The 19,037-nt window shown below is 38.8% G+C and overlaps 1 protein-coding gene across 2 annotated transcripts in view; it reads right to left on the bottom strand.

Annotated features, from left to right (window-relative positions):
- Positions 1–12,721: 12,721 nt before the first annotated feature.
- LOC132142518 (cAMP-dependent protein kinase catalytic subunit PRKX-like) overlaps positions 12,722–19,037 on the bottom strand; it is a 46,947-nt gene continuing 40,631 nt past the window's right edge. Inside the window, exons 6-8 of one of the 2 annotated variants that reach the window (XM_059552450.1) lie at positions 17,297–17,354; positions 14,973–15,050; positions 12,722–13,303 (exon numbers count right to left, since the gene is read on the bottom strand). In XM_059552450.1, coding sequence (XP_059408433.1) covers positions 13,178–13,303; positions 14,973–15,050; positions 17,297–17,354 — 262 coding nt within the window. In that variant the 3' untranslated portion in view covers positions 12,722–13,177. Of the gene's footprint in view, positions 13,304–14,972; positions 15,051–15,868; positions 16,052–17,296; positions 17,355–19,037 lie in introns of those variants that run through there. The other variant, XM_059552451.1, reaches the window with a different exon arrangement.

The following is a 19,037-nucleotide window of genomic DNA, read 5'->3' as shown; positions in this document are numbered from 1 at the left end:
ATCAGCATTACCTCCTTTCATTTTACCCTCCATGGCCTCAACACAGCGTGTTAGAGAAGGGTCAGACTTTTGAGTTTTTCCAAGTTGTTCTCTCCCCATCGTCAGAGAAGGTTCTTGATCAGAAATATCATTATCACTGTTGCCCACACTAGGATATACAGATAACCTTAACTCAGAGGGAGAATCTGGAGAAACAAGAAAAGTGTCAGACAGATCAATCACATCCTCATTTTTGTGTGCCTGTGCACGAGTGACAGCACATGCTGAAAATGTTGAAGGAAATCTACTGGCAAGCTCCCCATCACAAACCGGAGTCTTCGCTACAATTGCATGAGGAAAAACTTTAGCACCCGCCAGGTCATTTCCCAAGATTAGACTTACGCCCTCTACAGGCAGTCTTGAGCATAACCCCACTTTAACAGGACCTGCAACTAAATCAGAAGTCAAAAACACAGAGTGAAGAGGAATTTTAACACAGTTCAATTCGATTCCCCGAACCAACACATCAGTTCCAGTGTACGTCACATCTGAGAAGGGTAATGCACTCTCCAATATAAACGATTGAGCTGACCCCGTATCCCTCAAAATCGAGATTGACTTCATGGCACCACCAGGAGAAATTGACACACTACCCTTAAATACAAAGGGAGTAAATGCAGAACTGTCTGAAAAATTCTCAACACCGGACATTTGCTCAAGAACAATATTAGCTACCCCTTTAGGTTTGAAGGCAGCATTCTTTTTCTTCCAAGCATTACAATCAACAATAAGATGATTTGGATCTAAGCAATAGAAGCAAACCCTTTTATTCTCACCACTCTTGCTCTATTCCTTACCCTGCACTGCAGAGCGCATCATAGATTTCGTTGAGCGAGTGTACATCAAAGGTTTCTCCACACTTGAAAGCATCGGAGTACTATGTTTCGGGCTAGAAGCAGAAGAAAATACAGTCTTATGTGTCAGAATATATTCATCCGCCAACACTGCAGCGGCTGAAAGGGAATTAACCTTTTGCTCATTTAGGTAAATCACTAAATTGTCTGAAAAACAGTTTTTAAAATCCTCCAACAGAATCAGTTCTTGAAGTTGCTCAAACGTAGTCGTTTTAGAAGCAGCGCACCATTTTTCTAACAGAGCCCTCTTATCACGTGCAAACTGCACAAAAGTTTGTTTAGCAGATTTAGTATAGTTACGAAACTTTTGTCTGTACGCTTCAGGCACAAGTTCGTAAACTCGCAAAACAGCAGCTTTCACCAAATCATAATTTAGAGACTCCTCAATGGGCAAACCAGAACATTCTTCTTGAGCTTTCCCTACTAAACTGCATTGTAGCATTAACCCCCACATATCTTTCGGCCAGTTAAGCTTAGCAGCAATGCGCTCAAATGCAATAAAATAAGCATCGGCTTCTGACTCTCGAAAAGGAGGCACAAGTTTAATGTATTTACTTGGATCGAACAAATTAACAGCAGCAGGCTGCATAGATAAAGGCATGCTTACATGCCCAGTAGTCACCACAGGTGAAACAGCAGCAAACGCACGCTCTCTCTCTTTTTCCATGTGCACCAGCTCTAATTCACGTAGATGTAACGTACTATTCTCATGTTCTTGACGTTTTATTTGTAACTCCACTTCTTTTAATCTTAACAAGAGCAAAGGATCTGGTTGAGAGGTCAAATCAGTTTTAGCAGCTTCTAAAACATCACTCTTTTCAATTTCGCTATCCATATCAGCAGAAAAAAAACCTCGCTCAACCAGTTTAGCATAAACTTCAGCTTTCACTACCTGTTTAGATGCAGAGCTTACTACAGAAACCTCCAAAACTTCAGCAATCTGTATTATATCTTTCTTTCGAAATGCCTCAAACTGCTGTATAGTAGGTTTTTCTATAAATTATCTGAAATCCAACTCCATTATTAACATTCATTACTTCTTTACACTTAAATCAGCAAGACAAAATTGGAGTACATTTTACTCACCAAGACGACAGTACATGGATTGTTAACACTTGTTCGTTCCTCATACAATTAGACAAGCGGTCACTTCCACTTGTTAAATCAAAAAAAAAAACAAAAAAACAAGCGGACGAGCCCCCAATTGTTACGAATTAACAAAAGTCTCTACTCAAAGAGAACAGAAGAAACATTCATAACAAAATAACAGGGATCCAAATAAGATCCCTGGAGTCCCCGCTCTCACTCCCAAGGCTTCAAAACATCAAAGATACTTTAAAGTATAAAAAGTAAGTTTATTAAACATAAGGTAGTAAAGAGCATATACATTTCAGGAGGGGGAAAAGCCAAAACAAATAACAAAACAAAGCTAACTATATTAAGGATTCTAACCTAGAATTCAGATAATAAACAAAATATACAAAAGCTTACCTCCCTACTTATCACAAACAAGAGAAAATGAGTAATAAATAAAAAAAAGGCACCCACCTCCCTACTATGCTCCAAATGATTAGGGTTTAAGATAAATATTAAGGTTCCACATAACAGATCAACTTAGAAAGTAAAGTAATGATTTACAACAGTTGTCTCATTCCACAGTCAGCATGTACACCATATGTTAAAGCATAGACACAAAACAACAAGTCTCTCAATCAAGGAAGCCATGAGAGCGGGGAGCTCCAGATCCATGCTTCAGGTGGCTTTAAGTAGCAGCAATCACTCCCGTCCCCAATCAGGTCACTCATTATCAGCTCCACCTGCGAGTCATGATAGTTAGAGGGTAACAAGAAAGAGAAACACACCAAAAGGAACACTAGACCAACACAACACAATGCATTCCCACGTAACACCTCCCCACCAAAAGAAATGCTAACAAGAAGTTTGCATTACCTACACTGCACCGCCGCATTTAGATCTTACACTTCAGCACCATAAACGCGGGACAGCGCATCCGCAACAGTATTCTGCGAGCCTTTTTTATGTCGAATATCCAAGTCAAACTCTTGAACTATCAACGCCCAGCGCATTAAGCGTTGATTTGAATTCGACATCCGGGCCAAGAACACAAGTGGGTTGTGGTCCGTATAGACAATAATTGGAAATGAACTTCCACCTAAATACACCTCGAAATGTTGCAACGCTAATAACAATGCAAGAGCCTCTTTTTCGATGGTACTATACCTGCGTTGACATAACGTGAACTTTTTCAAGAAGTAACAAACTGGGTGATCAACATTAAACTCACTCTCTTGAAGTAAAACCGCACCAGCGCCAGTAGCAGAGGCATCCACTTCCAGCTTGAAAGAGCGTGTAAACTCTGGCGCTGCCAAAACAGGAGCGTTACACAGCAAATCCTTAGCTGTACGAAAAGCTTCCTCACAAGCAGGAGACCACACAAATACTCGAGCTGTGCTGAGGAGATCGGTTAAGGGTAATACAACACTGGCAAAGTTACGACAGAACCCTCTGTAATAACCTGCCATCCCCAAAAATCGATGCAGTTCTCTTTTATTCACTGGTACTGGAATCTTCATAACAGATGCAATCTTCGCATCAATCGGGCATACCTGACCCTGACCCACCCTTTTCCCCAAGTAAACCACTGTTGCCTTGGCGAACTCACATTTTGCTAGGTTCAGAGTCAGAGACGCATCACAAAAAACGTGAAAGCACTTCACGCAGGGAACTCAAATGTTCTTCCCAGCTAGAAGAATATATTACAATATCGTCTAGATAAGCTTCACATTTCTGCACTCCACTTAGTACAATACGCATCAAACGTTGGAAAGTTGATGGTGCATTTCGCATCCCGAACGCCATAACGGAGTACTGCATAAAATCATCAGGGGTCACAAACGCTGAAATCTCTGAGGCCCGAGAAGTAAGAGGTACTTGCCAGTACCCCTTAAGAAGATCTAATTTTGTCACAAACTTTGCGGGACCAACCCGATCTATACAGTCTTCCATCCGTGGAAGTGGGAACGAGTCAGGTTTAGTTACTGCGTTGACTTTGCGATAGTCAGTGCAGAACCGAACCGATGAATCAGCCTTGGGAACCAACAAGCAAGGCGAACTCCACGCACTCAAACTGGGTCTCGCAAAGTTATTCTCACGTAAATACTCGACCTCCATTTTCATTAACTCACGCTTTCTCGGATTAAGCCGAAAAGGGTGCTGTCTTATTGGCTGCGTGTTTCCGACGTCGATATCATGCTGAAGTACTGTAGTCTGTGATGGAATGTCACCAAATAGTGAACGATGACTTTCAATTAACTCAACGATATCTTTCTTTTGATTCGGAGCTAAATAACTTAAGTGAGATTCCAATTTATTCAAGATTACGGAGTTCGACAGATGACCACAAGGTACAGAAAAATCCTGTTCCATCTCCTCTATTACAGTCGACCCAACTACGACACTCGGCTTAACAAGGGCAGACTCGTCTTGCACATAAGACTTTAACATGTTAACATGAACTATCCGCGACTTCCTCTGACGATCAGGCGTGCAAATCCGATAATTCGTGTCACTCAACTTTTTCGTCACCCTATAAGGACCTGAAAATCTTGGTTGCAGAGCAGACCCTGGCACTGCCATTAATAGCAAAACAGATTCACCAGGATGAAAAGAATGAGCGACAGTTTTACGGTCATAATGCTCCTTCATCTCAGTCTGCGACTCAGACAAATTTTTCTTCGCAATGTCACAGTCCTACGAAGACGTTCACGAATAGAATGAACATACTCGGATAGGAGAACAAACGGGGTGTCATTACTAACAAGTTGTTTGCGTAATAACCTCAAAGGACCCCGAACCGTATGTCCAAAAATGAGCTCTGCAGGACTAAACCCCAACGATTCTTGAACGGTTTCCCTTATCGCAAATAAAAGCAAAGGGAGATCATCAGCCCAGTCGTTACCGGCTTCCACACAGTGCGCCCGCATCATTGATTTGAGCGTCTGGTGAAATCTCTCTAGCGCTCCCTGCGACTGCGGATGATATGCACTCGACACTACGTGATTAACGGAAATTCCTTTCAACACTTGCTCAAACACTTTAGATTTAAAATTTGTTATCTGATCGGTCTGGATCACACGAGGTAACCCAAACGTTGAACAAAATTTAATCAACTCTTTCACAATGGTTTTCGCTTTGATGTTACGCAATGGTATTGCCTCTGGAAAACGAGTCGTGGCACACATTAGCGTTAAAATATACTGGTAACCTGATTTCGATTTCGGTAGGGGACCAACACAGTCAAGAATGAGTCGTTCAAATGGTTCTCCCATCACTGGAATAGGCTGCAAAGGAGCTGGACGAATTGTTTGGTTTGGTTTACCAGAAATTTGGCATACGTGACATGAACGACAATGTCTTGACACAGCAGATCTTAAACCAGGCCAATAAAAATACTTAGCTACTCGCAAAAAGGTTTTAGTACTACCTAAATGACCAGACAGTGGGTGGTCATGAGCAAGTTTAAGCACAGCCTTTCGGTAACCAGAAGGTAATACAATCTGATAATCTGGACTTACTCCAGCCTCCTTCGCATTACGAGATAGCCACTCACGCATTAAGACGCCTCGGTCCCAGAAATACCGTACCCCATCAGCATTACCTCCTTTCACTTTACCCTCCATGGCCTCAACACAGCGCGTTAGAGAAGGGTCAGACTTTTGAGTTTTTCCAAGTTGTTCTCTCCCCATCGTCAGAGAAGGTTCTTGATCAGAAATATCATTATCACTGTTGCCCACACTAGGATATACAGATAACCTTAACTCAGAGGGAGAATCTGGAGAAACAAGAAAAGTGTCAGACAGATCAATCACATCCTCATTTTTGTGTGCCTGTGCACGAGTGACAGCACATGCTGAAAATGTTGAAGGAAATCTACTGGCAAGCTCCCCATCACAAACCGGAGTCTTCGCTACAATTGCATGAGGAAAAACTTTAGCACCCGCCAGGTCATTTCCCAAGATTAGACTTACGCCCTCTACAGGCAGTCTTGAGCATAACCCCACTTTAACAGGACCTGCAACTAAATCAGAAGTCAAAAACACAGAGTGAAGAGGAATTTTAACACAGTTCAATTCGATTCCCCGAACCAACACATCAGTTCCAGTGTACGTCACATCTGAGAAGGGTAATGCACTCTCCAATATAAACGATTGAGCTGACCCCGTATCCCTCAAAATCGAGATTGACTTCATGGCACCACCAGGAGAAATTGACACACTACCCTTAAATACAAAGGGAGTAAATGCAGAACTGTCTGAAAAATTCTCAACACCGGACATTTGCTCAAGAACAATATTAGCTACCCCTTTAGGTTTGAAGGCAGCATTCTTTTTCTTCCAAGCATTACAATCAACAATAAGATGATTTGGATCTAAGCAATAGAAGCAAACCCTTTTATTCTCACCACTCTTGCTCTGTTCCTTACCCTGCACTGCAGAGCGCATCATAGATTTCGTTGAGCGAGTGTACATCAAAGGTTTCTCCACACGAAAGCATCGGAGTACTATGTTTCGGGCTAGAAGCAGAAGAAAATACAGTCTTATGTGTCAGAATATATTCATCCGCCAACACTGCAGCGGCTGAAAGGGAATTAACCTTTTGCTCATTTAGGTAAATCACTAAATTGTCTGAAAAACAGTTTTTAAAATCCTCCAACAGAATCAGTTCTTGAAGTTGCTCAAACGTAGTCGTTTTAGAAGCAGCGCACCATTTTTCTAACAGAGCCCTCTTATCACGTGCAAACTGCACAAAAGTTTGTTTAGCAGATTTAGTATAGTTACGAAACTTTTGTCTGTACGCTTCAGGCACAAGTTCGTAAACTCACAAAACAGCAGCTTTCACCAAATCATAATTTAGAGACTCCTCAATGGGCAAAGCAGAACATTCTTCTTGAGCTTTCCCTACTAAACTGCATTGTAGCATTAACCCCCACATATCTTTCGGCCAGTTAAGCTTAGCAGCAATGCGCTCAAATGCAATAAAATAAGCATCGGCTTCTGACTCTCGAAAAGGAGGCACAAGTTTAATGTATTTACTTGGATCGAACAAATTAACAGCAGCAGGCTGCGTAGATAAAGGCATGCTTACATGCCCAGTAGTCACCACAGGTGAAACAGCAGCAAACGCACGCTCTCTCTCTTTTTCCATGTGCACCAGCTCTAATTCACGTAGATGTAACGTACTATTCTCATGTTCTTGACGTTTTATTTGTAACTCCACTTCTTTTAATCTTAACAAGAGCAAAGGATCTGGTTGAGAGGTCAAATCAGTTTTAGCAGCTTCTAAAACATCACTCTTTTCAATTTCGCTATCCATATCAGCAGAAAAAAAACCTCGCTCAACCAGTTTAGCATAAACTTCAGCTTTCACTACCTGTTTAGATGCAGAGCTTACTACAGAAACCTCCAAAACTTCAGCAATCTGTATTAGATCTTTCTTTCGAAATGCCTCAAACTGCTGTATAGTAGGTTTTTCTATAAATTATCTGACATCCAACTCCATTATTAACATTCATTACTTCTTTACACTTAAATCAGCAAGACAAAATTGGAGTACATTTTACTCACCAAGACGACAGTACATGGATTGTTAACACTTGTTCGTTCCTCATACAATTAGACAAGCGGTCACTTCCACTTGTTAAATCAAAAACAAAAAAAAAAAAACAAGCGGACGAGCCCCCAATTGTTACGAATTAACAAAAGTCTCTACTCAAAGAGAACAGAAGAAACATTCATAACAAAATAACAGGGATCCAAATAAGATCCCTGGAGTCCCCGCTCTCACTCCCAGGGCTTCAAAACATCAAAGATACTTTAAAGTATAAAAAGTAAGTTTATTAAACATAAGGTAGTAAAGAGCATATACATTTCAGGAGGGGGAAAAGCCAAAACAAATAAAACAAAGCTAACTATATTAAGGATTCTAACCTAGAATTCAGATAATAAACAAAATATACAAAAGCTTACCTCCCTACTTATCACAAACAAGAGAAAACGAGTAATAAATAAAAAAAGGCACCCACCTCCCTACTATGCTCCAAATGATTAGGGTTTAAGATAAATATTAAGGTTCCACATAACAGATCAACTTAGAAAAGTAAAGTAATGATTTACAACAGTTGTCTCATTCCACAGTCAGCATGTACACCATATGTTACAGCATAGACACAAAACAACACGTCTCTCAATCAAGGAAGCCATGAGAGCGGGGAGCTCCAGATCCATGCTTCAGGTGGCTTTAAGTAGCAGCAATCACTCCCGTCCCCAATCAGGTCACTCATTATCAGCTCCACCTGCGAGTCATGATAGTTAGAGGGTAACAAGAAAGAGAAACACACCAAAAGGAACACTAGACCAACACAACACAATGCATTCCCACGTAACAGTGTTTTAATTCTACAATATATGGTGTAAAAACGTCTGAGTGCTGCCCTCTTCAGGTTGAACGGTGGCTACTGCAGTTGATTTTTCCTATTGGATGTTGCGGTGGCAAGTGACGTAAGCGGTGGCAGGTGACGTAAGCGGTTTCCAGCTCACCACGCCCTTGGCAGTATAAAACCATCAAAATCACTGTAATGAGTCAGGAGATGGAATTGCGAGTATTGGTAATGACCAGGATAGACTAATATAGCATCTATTTAGCATAGCAATTATATAGTTATTTAGATCTTCAAGTTAGCGTAGATTTATTTATATTTAGTACAGTGGTCAGGATGGTACGGAGGTGTGTTGCTGGTTGTGACAGCACTGCTGGACTGCATAGTTTACCAGCAGACTTTAAAATTAAGCACCAGTGGTTGCATGCATTTGGCCTGGAAGACCGCAAGTTCCCGCCTAGAGCTCGAGTGTGCAAACTGCGTTTTACACGGGATTGCTTCTCCAACGCAATGGAGGTGGAAATGGGCTTCTCCACACAGCTCGCGCTGAAAAGCGATGCAGTGAGGGAGTTAAGACCGCAGTTTGAGCCAGCGGCTCGAATTGATATGAACACCCTCCACTTCAGGTAAAAGTGGGGAAGAAAAGTCCTCTACTTCAAATGATCGCTCTGTTGCAAAGCTACTTGTGTCATTACAGTCACTCTCCATATTAGCTTCTCTGACAGCGGCTGTCAATCAATCCGTCACTGCGAGTCTCTGGATCATGCCGCACTCACTCAGCCCCGCCCTAGGTTCGTCCCCTCTATCTCCGCTGTGATCTGCCCACTTTTCAGCATTTTTCAAATATTGTCAGTGGGTGGAGTCAGGCTCTGAGCAGGGGTTTAGTTACACTTTAAAGACACTGACAGCAGAGCTAGTAAATTAGGCGCGGTCACTTTAAGAGACAATGCATTCATTATAATGATACACATCCGATTTCTTTCCAACTCTTTACTTTCACTTAAGACATAACCACAGACTTTTCGAACACAATTTCCAAGACAGGTATTTTGATATATTTAGTATGCATTGGTCGGTACAAAAGCAAGAAGACTTTGAGATGTGTCTCTGCGTGTGTCCCAAACACCAGAACACAGCGGTGCTGAATTAAGCTCTTTCGCATCCTTTTCTGTTTGTTTAAACTGCGATTTGTATTCGTTCGTTCAGGTGCAGAAGGACGCAAACGTCCTGAAGGAGGGCTCGGTTCAGTGTTGCTGTCCGTGAGACGCGGCTATCTCGTGCGCACCGAACACAGCGTGCGAGTAACCAGCTGCTCAGTTCAGCTTTCCCGCATCGTGGGGCTGAAGACAACTTGATGTGTTGAATGCTCAGAGCACGTTATAAAACGTATTTTTAAAATACACATTTCTGTTTTAATAAATGCTCATAGTAAATCATAGCATATTGCCTAAAACATAAGGAAGGTACAAAAATAATCAGTGATCCATTTTTGACCTCATGAAATTAGGGTCGCAATGTCATTTCAAAAGGTCGCAGTGTAGTTCCCTGGGATGAGATCATTCATCTGCTTTTACAGAGAAGGAGTGATGCTAATTTGTTTGGTTAACTACTAACATATATTTAATATACATTTTGCATTAATAGGCTACTTAAGGAAAATAAACTATAAAGGGACCATCTGAGGAAAATACTAGCATATGAATCTGTGGCAAGTACTTAATCGTGGGTATATAGGAAAATGAGAATATATTAAAGACTCTTACAGTAAATGGTCTAACAATTTCCACTAAGATTGTGGTTTAAAAGGTTTTTAAGGCTGGTGTGAATGAGCGTATGGCTTGGTGCCTTCAGTCTGAATCCAACTCATTTTAATAAGACTTCAACGAGTTTGGTCAGAGTACACTGAAAAGATATAACAAGCATGAGGAATATATTTAGTCAAACAGTTTTGCCACATGAAAAGTTCAGTTTATTTTCATGGACATAGAATTTGCAGATTTTCTCATGTATTTATAACACCTTGGTTGCAGGTAACATTGCACTTGTACCATCTAAAATACACGATAAATGTTCAGAAGGCAGTAAAATTATAGCACCAATAAACTTAAAAAAGAAAAGAAAGAAAAGTGATTAAAAACCAGTATAAAATCCTATGTAAATCTTTCTGTTCATAGAACTTCATTTCAGTTATTGCTGCTCCAAACAATATAAAATACCTTTGTTTCTACTCATACAAGTGTAAAAAAAGAACACACAAACAATTGAGAATACAACAAAAATTATTCACACAGGAAACAAAACAAAACAAAAACAAAACAAAAAACAAGATGGTAACAGTCCATGTGAAATCCGCATGTTCGTTTCCTTACTATAAAACTGCATTTGCAGTTTAAAAACAACAGTCATTTCAAGAGATAATATCAAATAAATGATATTCAGTAGACTTAACAATGATAGATTACTGCTTCAGACAAAAGCAGTTGAGAAAAACTATGTCCAGAAACAGAAGAGTTGTTTTGAACATACGCACAGTAGCTACATTTCTAAAGCATTTCACACCATAGTTAGCTCTCTTCCAATTATGCAAGCTTTTAAACGTCAAACATATATTAAGTAGCATTCCAAAGCAATGTAAACTGTGTTTGCTAAATTTGCCCCCATATCTATACAAGGCAACTTTAGAAAACACCTGGCTAGGAAATCGTTTATGCGCTCAACCAATTATTAAACACATATAGAACATCATTAAGCACAACAGCCAAAGTATTTGAACAGGCATCTCATAATACAAGCATTAATGCTCATTTATTAGTTACCTACAGGTTTGTGAGGTCATGTTTGATAAGGTAAGTGCTACTGTAGCTCTACTTCATCTAGTATTCTTAGTCTGACATCCTGACAGGAATGTGTTCAAAAGCTCTTTGGATTCTTGGGGCTGTTCACACAAACCGTGCTTTTGCACTTGAGATGCTGCACAATAATTTATAACTGCAGAGCCGCAACACTGATGAATGGGAAAGAAGGCAGGGTTCAATTTGTACTTATTTAACCTACCTTAAAAATGTGGTGCTCATAAACAAAAAAAAAATAATTGAGATGCAGTGCAATTGTCAAACATGTCTATAGTGCACATTTACACAGAAAAAAAAAAGAATGAAAAGCAGCTCAATAGAACACAAAAACACATTCTGTTTCACACTGCAGGCGAATCCTGTATGCATTCATTTTGGTGCCCTTATCAAAGCCCATTTCCACTACATAAAAATAAAAATAATGCTTTGGTAAACAATATTATGATATAAAAAGTCAAATTATTAGGATAATTTAAAATAAATACAGAAGTCATAGTTCTGAAATAAAACATTTCAACATAAAACAGATCTTTCACCCGTAGAAAACATTTGGCCCATCATAAAGAGGAAGATGTGACAAAGAAGACCTAAGACAGTTGAGCAGCTAGAAGTCTGTATTAGACAAGAACGGGACAACATTCCTATTCCTAAACTTGAGCAACTTGTCTCCTCAGTCCCCAGATGTTATAAAAAGAAGAGGGGATGCCACACAGTGGTAAACATGGCCTTGTCCCAACTTTTTTGAGATGTGTGATGCCATGAAATTTATTTTTCCCTTAAAATCATACATTTTCTCAGTTTAAACATTTGATATGTCATCTATGTTGTATTCTGAATAAAATGTTGAAATTTGAAACTACCACATCATTGCATTCTGTTTTTATTCACAATTTGTACAGTGTCCCGACTTTTTTGGAATCGGGTTTGTAATAATTGATATACCAAAGCATTTTTTTTTTCTTGTGACAGAAATGGGCTTGCATACAATATCAACAGGTTACAGTTTTCCATTGAAATACGGGAGGGAACGATTCACCTGCTATCTGGAATACACACACACACACGCACGCACGCACGCGCACACACACACACACACACACACACACAAGCAGCACTTTCTGTTTAGTAAATATGAATGAATCCAAGTAGCGGTTTATCACTACAGTTTGGAGTTTGGGTTCTGTAGATTAATGACTTTTTTGGATCAATCTACAATGACATGTATATTACATTTCAGACTATACATTTTTGTAGTCTCAAATATTAATGACTATTTTACAATTCATTGCCATTATTTATTTTGAATATGTATTTATTTTTTGTATAGACTGGCGGGTTTGTTATGCAGGAGAAATGCTTCCAGTATAAAAGCACATTGTCGCAGCTAGTGCAGTGTGAAACAGGCCTAATGTTACAAAATGTTATATAGTAATACCATGTGGGAGGAAAGGATCAACACAGCAAGTTCAGATAACTAGAAAGAAAATAAGTCAGGCTTAAAGCTCTAATTCAGCAAAAAAAAAAAATTAAGGTATAAAGTCAAAACAAAACCCATGACCATAGATGTTTAGGCAAAAGCAAGGACATTGTGTTGATCCAGCAAAAAGAACCTTGAACAGAATATTGATATTGCTTATTTAAAATAATGTATATATATATAAAAATCATTTTGCATAATATAAGAGACTCCTATAAGAGGGTGTTGAATCAAGTTGCTCATCTTACAAGACGTTGAAGTGATGAAATGTTTCCTGGGGAACATTTGACCATGATTATGATGACAATAATGATGACCAGAAGAAGTCTCTTTCTCAAGTGTGCAGGACTCAAGGACAAGCAGGCAAGACATGCCTATAATAATAATACAGCTTTGACCTTTTAATGTCTCCTGAATGGTTATGCTAAAACTTCAGCTCATTATCTAATCATTATCTGTCATCAGTCCTGTCTTTTTATTCATTCAAAAGAATATCCTTTCAGAAGTTCTTGAAAATTTCCAAATCCTTAGCTGCCACTGGTGTGTCCTTCTTCCACTCATCCTCTGGATAGGTGTCAAAGTTAGACGTGTCCCCCTCGTGAGACACCTTGGGAACTATGGGTGGCTGTCACAGCAATGACAGAAAGTTATTAAAAAGGCTTTACATACACTTTAAAGAACTTAGATTTATTTTTATTTTTGTTATAAATCAATTGAAGTTTTCAAATGTATTCCTGTTTTTTCCCCTCAACATTTATAATAATACTAAATTAGCATATTAGAATTATTTCAGAAGGATCATGTGAAACTAAAGACTGTAGTAATGGCTGCTGAAAATTCAGCTTTGCCATCACAGGAATAAATTAAGCAATTAAATTAAAGGGGTCATATGATGCAATTTTTCCTTTCTCTTTGGAGTGTAACATGCTCTTGGTGCATGAAGAAGATCTGTAAAGTTGCAAAAGTCTCAAATCCAAAGAGATATTCTCTAGCAAAGTGAAGACTGTGTCACCCCCCCCCCCCCCCCCAAAACGACTCATTCAAACACACCCCCACATGTCTACGTCACTATGTGGAAATATTTGCATAATGCCGCCAAATGTTAATGCAAAGAAAGAAGGCATAATTTCAGTAACCGCAGTTAGTGTTGAAGCAGCCATGTCATGGAGATGCTGTGTGTTTCTAGGCGAAATTTGGCCATCCGAAAGTAGATGCGTTTAGGAATCTTTAAGATTACTTACAACAGAACAGCAACACATTTTATGGACAACTGTTTCATGAACCTGGGAGAGGATGTTATTCTGACTTTGCAATGACAATCTGGTGCTTCTGAATCAGCTACTGGAAGTATGTTTTGTTATTAGTATAAGTATTTGCTATTGAATGTTCAAATGCAGAGTTTTGCGCGTGTGTGTGTGTGTGTGTGTGTGTGTGTGTGTGTGAGAGAGAGAGAGAGAGAGAGAGAGAGAGAGAGAGAGAGAGAGAGAGAGAGAGAGAGGTCACAGTGGAGTCCGCTGACTTAACCGCCCGTGGCTTGTGTACTGCAAACACATACAAGCTTCATCACTGTGTCTGTCACGTGACTCTGTTCCCCTTCTGGACTTGAACTGATGGTAAAACTAAGGACATTATTAACTGTCTTTACATTTATTTTGAAAGATGAAGCTTGTGATTATGGAAAGGGGCATTACATTTCTGACGAGTGCTTGCAGTGTTCGGCCAATCACAATGCACTGGGTCAGTTGGCCAATCAGAGCAGACTGCGCTTGTTGGAAGGAGGGACTTTGTAGAAAACGACTCGTTTGAGAGAGACGGGGCATAAAGGACCTACAATAATATACAGTATTTAAACATTTAAACATGTCAACATATTCTGTTACACCAAATATTGATCTTTAAAAAAAAAAAATCACATGACCCCTTTAATATTTTATCATATTAAATTAATATTTTAATACAACAAACAGTTATTATATAATATTATTTCACAATGCTAGTGTTTTAACTAGGTTTTTAATTGACTGACCCCAAACTGAATGGCCATGTACACTTTCCACTATGCACTACTAAGTATTTCTGGAACACTGCAATATGTCCAGTAAACCATGGGAAATATTCTGGCTATATAATTCTAACATTAAATAAAGTAAAAGATAACCACTTTTTAATGAGGCATTGGCTCTGTTGTGTGGCCAGTAATGACTAGGAAATCTTTCAGAAATTAATAGTGGTGTAAATCTTTAATAACAGGACATATTGTAAAGCTCTATACGACAGAGCTGTGGTGCTTTTACCTTGAGTTTTCTACAAGGCACAGAATCCCAGTCTACTGACTTAAACCATCTGTGCTTCTTTATATCATCAGCTCCATTCTGAAAGAAGACAAACATAACAGACAAGATTATGATTAGATTAAGGTTACTGTAACTAAATAAACAGAGTAGAATAATGTGATACACTTTGAGACCACCACAGTTAAAACTGCAAGCATAACATCCTAAAAAGTCTATCAATGCTTTTAGACTTAACTTTTCATGACACATCTCATTTGACCCCAAAGTCTTTTCTGTACTGTATTTTTAGTTTCTTAGAGAGGGACAAGAAAAGTGGGGCAACAATGCTAACCTTCTGAAGTCTTCTAGAAACCTCAGAATTTGGGCCATGCATTGCTCTTGGACCATGACAGATACACATTCACTTAAGTGGAATAACAGATATCTGCACTTGTGAATGAGCGCTGCCAGCAGGACCTGGCCTTGCTGTGGAAACAGTGCAAACACAGCTGTGACTGGGCTGCCGGGTCTTAAACGCTTTGCATTTAGTCAGAGGACAAAAAGCAAAAGAACAAAAGTGCTAAATTAACAACAGAAACATCTAGCCTGGGAAGTCCACCAAAAGTGACATTTCGAGTTTTCCTTCTCTATCTCTTACCCTAAATCTGCTTTAATGAAAAAAAAAAAAAAACAGATAGGATGTATATTTCAGCAGAGCTCATTCCTCACGTGTGGAGAATTATAATAACAGCATTAACGGGAAAATTACGCTCAGATACAACTATTCACAAACTTCCCATGACATCACCGACACAATATGCATCACATTACACATGACGAGACTGGCGCACTACTGCCACCTCATCATTATTTCCTCCGAAAGGACAATTCAGAAAAGTAACTGCCATTAAACCATAAGTGTTTAAATTACTATAGCTAGAGATGCAGAAACATTTCGCATAAGGACACTATCTGTAGTACTTTCCCCATTATCCACCTCATCTGATGGGGGTTGGAAGGAGGTATAGTGGGAGGGTTGCCCAGTGTCAGAATCTCTCTCTGAATGTCCAGGGAGTTTCGCCAGAGCTTCATCTCATCCCCTCTAGGCAGATAGGAAGCTTTCTTATGATAACTGCACTGTAAAATCCAATAGTTTACCTTACTTAGATTTAATTAGTTATCTTTACTTAGTCGTTATACTTACTAGGTTTTATTAAGTATCAGCTACTTTCAAGGCAAATAAAACAATTTACTTACTGTTTTGAGTGACACTTACTTAAAATATTCAAGTAGCCACAAAGGAACCAATGACATTAATAAACCAGTGAGAGGCAGCAGTGCACTAATATGTTGCTAATTGCTGTTTTTTTTTCAGCTCACCATTATAGTGATTAGCATTCCCTTTGGTTGGGCACTTGAAACTTCATTTATGTTACTATAATTTTCTCTCTATTAATGGAGAAATTCATTATGAAATCAGAGTTATATGATTTCAAAGAAAAGTAATAAATAGGTTGCTTTTATAAAATGACCTATTTTTTAATTAAAGCATTTTTATGTGTGTGTTTAATAATGACCTTTTTTGAGATTTTATTTTTCATAAATACCTTGATATGCTTTTTATATAATCCTTAAATAGTGAGTGGTAATATGCTGAAGTCACACACAGACTTAAACATTCATCACGTGAATCACAACAATGGTAGCAATTAAATTTAATTTATTTTCATTAATTGTAACAATAGCCATTGTATTTGCTCTTTTTGTTGTGCTACTGCTGACACAAGACAGCAAATAAAATTGGCAAATAAAAACAACAACTTTAAAACAAAGCAACTGCATAATTTATTCTGCGCAATGCATTCTGGGAGTCAGTGAGTAGCTCTACTAGGTCATGAGGAAACCTAAATGAAAGGATCAAGTACCCCCTACAGTTCTTTTTTAGTTACTAGAACTCTTGTGTAAGTTAACTATACTAACTAAGCATTTGTCAGTACAACATACTATTCCTATTTCACTTTACTTAGTTTTTTCAAGGCAATCAGTTTGCATGCTTTTTTTAAGTAAACCCAACTTATTAGATTTTACAGTGTGGAAACTGTGGCCTTTGGGAGAACAATCTTGCAGGACTCAATCAGGTTCTTATTATTTGCCATGTGCAGCTTTATTAAGATGCAAACTGGCTTATTGTGTTAGATGATTCATAGATTTTCAACCTGGCCTTGAATTTGAGATGACTATAAAGAGTCCATATGGACAAAAAACATATTATCAATACAACGTTCTCAAAGGAAATATGCCAGATTACATTGCGCAGCATACAAGAACCACATAAAATACCTTACCTTTATGTTTCCAAGCCTTCTTGCCCGATCAATCACCAGAAACTTCTTGATTAGGTCCCTAGATAAATAAAAACAAGATAAGAACCACTATGCTAAAAAAAATCTGATTTAGAATAGAACTTTAAATTAATTTAATAAACAAGACAATTAAGACGCTTAATTTCATGAAGGCAGATACTAAGAGTAGGGATGCACCAATACTGTAATTCTGGCTTATTCACATAAATAAATAACTATTGTAATGTTATGATTAATCATCAATAAATGGCTGATATTAAAAATATATGCTACAAGTGAATTTAGGCATAACATCTTTACAAATGTACAGTATCTGAAATGCTCTATAAGCATATTATTTGAATATGTAAAAGTAAAAGAGTGAATACAGTTAATACATAAATAATTTCGAAAAAGTAAAGTATAGTGTGCTATACTTCTTTTCATGAAGTAACCTTAAAAGGGAAAAAGGATAAATCTTCAATAGAATAATATTATCCATTTAATTTTGTGCTAGAAAAAATATGTGGAAATATACACTAACCAGCCACTTTATTAGGTATACCTTTTCAATTGCTTGGTATCACAAACTGCTAATCAGCCAATCACATGGCAGCAACTCAATGAATTTAGGCATCCAGATGTGGTGAAGATGACTTGCTGAAGTTCAAACTGGGCATAATTATGGGGAAGAAAGGAGATTTAAGTGTTTTTGAACGTGGAATGGTTGTTGGTGCCAGACGAGCTGGTCTGAGTATTTCAAAAACTACTGATCTACTGGGATTTTCATGCACAACCATCTCCAGGGTTTACAGAGAATGGCCCGAAAAAGATAAAATATCCAGTGAGTGGAAGTTGTGTGGATGAAAATGCCTTATTGATTTCAGAGGTCAGAGGAGAATGGGCAGAGATTTTTAGAAAGGCAACAGTAACTCAAAATAACCACTCGTTACAACCAAGGTATGCAGAATACCATCTCTTAATGCACAACACGTTGAACCCTGAAGCAGATGGTCTACAGCAGCAGAAGACCACACCAGGTGCAGCTACTGTCAGCTAAGAACAGGAAAAGGAGGCTACAATTTGCACAGGCTCTTAAACATTAGACAATAGAATATTTGAAATTGGAAAAATGTTGCCTGGTTTTACGAGTCTCGATTTCTGCTTCAGCATTCAGATGGTAGGGTCAGAATTTGGTGTAAAGAACATGAAAGTATGGATCCATTCTGCCTTGTCTCAATGGTTCAGGCTGCTGGTGGTATGTGTAATGGTATGGGGGATATTTGGGCCCCTTAGTACCAATTGAGCGTTGTTTAAATGCCACAGCCTACCGGAGTATTGTAGCTGACCATTGTCCATCCGTTTATGACTACAGTGTACCCATCTTCTGATGGCTATTTCCAGCAGGATAATGCACCATGTCACAAAGGTCAAATCATCTCAGATTGGTTTCTTGAAAATGACAATTAGTTCACTTTACTCAAATGGCCCCCACAGTCACCAGATCTCAATCCAATAGAGCAGCTTTGGGATGTGGTGAAACAGAAGATTCACATCATGGATCTGCAGCTGACAAATCTGCAGCAACTGTGTTATCATGTCAATATGGACCAGAATCTCTGAGGAATGTTTCCAACACCTTGTTGAATCTATGCCACGATTAATTAAGGCAGATCTGAAGGTAAAAGGGGGTCCAACCCAGTACTAGCAAGGTATACCTAATAAAGTGGCCAGTGAGTGTATT

This window comes from Carassius carassius, chromosome 6, assembly GCF_963082965.1.
Source record: "Carassius carassius chromosome 6, fCarCar2.1, whole genome shotgun sequence".
Lineage (NCBI taxonomy): Eukaryota > Metazoa > Chordata > Actinopteri > Cypriniformes > Cyprinidae > Carassius > Carassius carassius.
The sequence above is the reverse complement of the archived record's forward strand: the minus strand, read 5'-3'. Positions and strand labels throughout refer to the sequence as shown.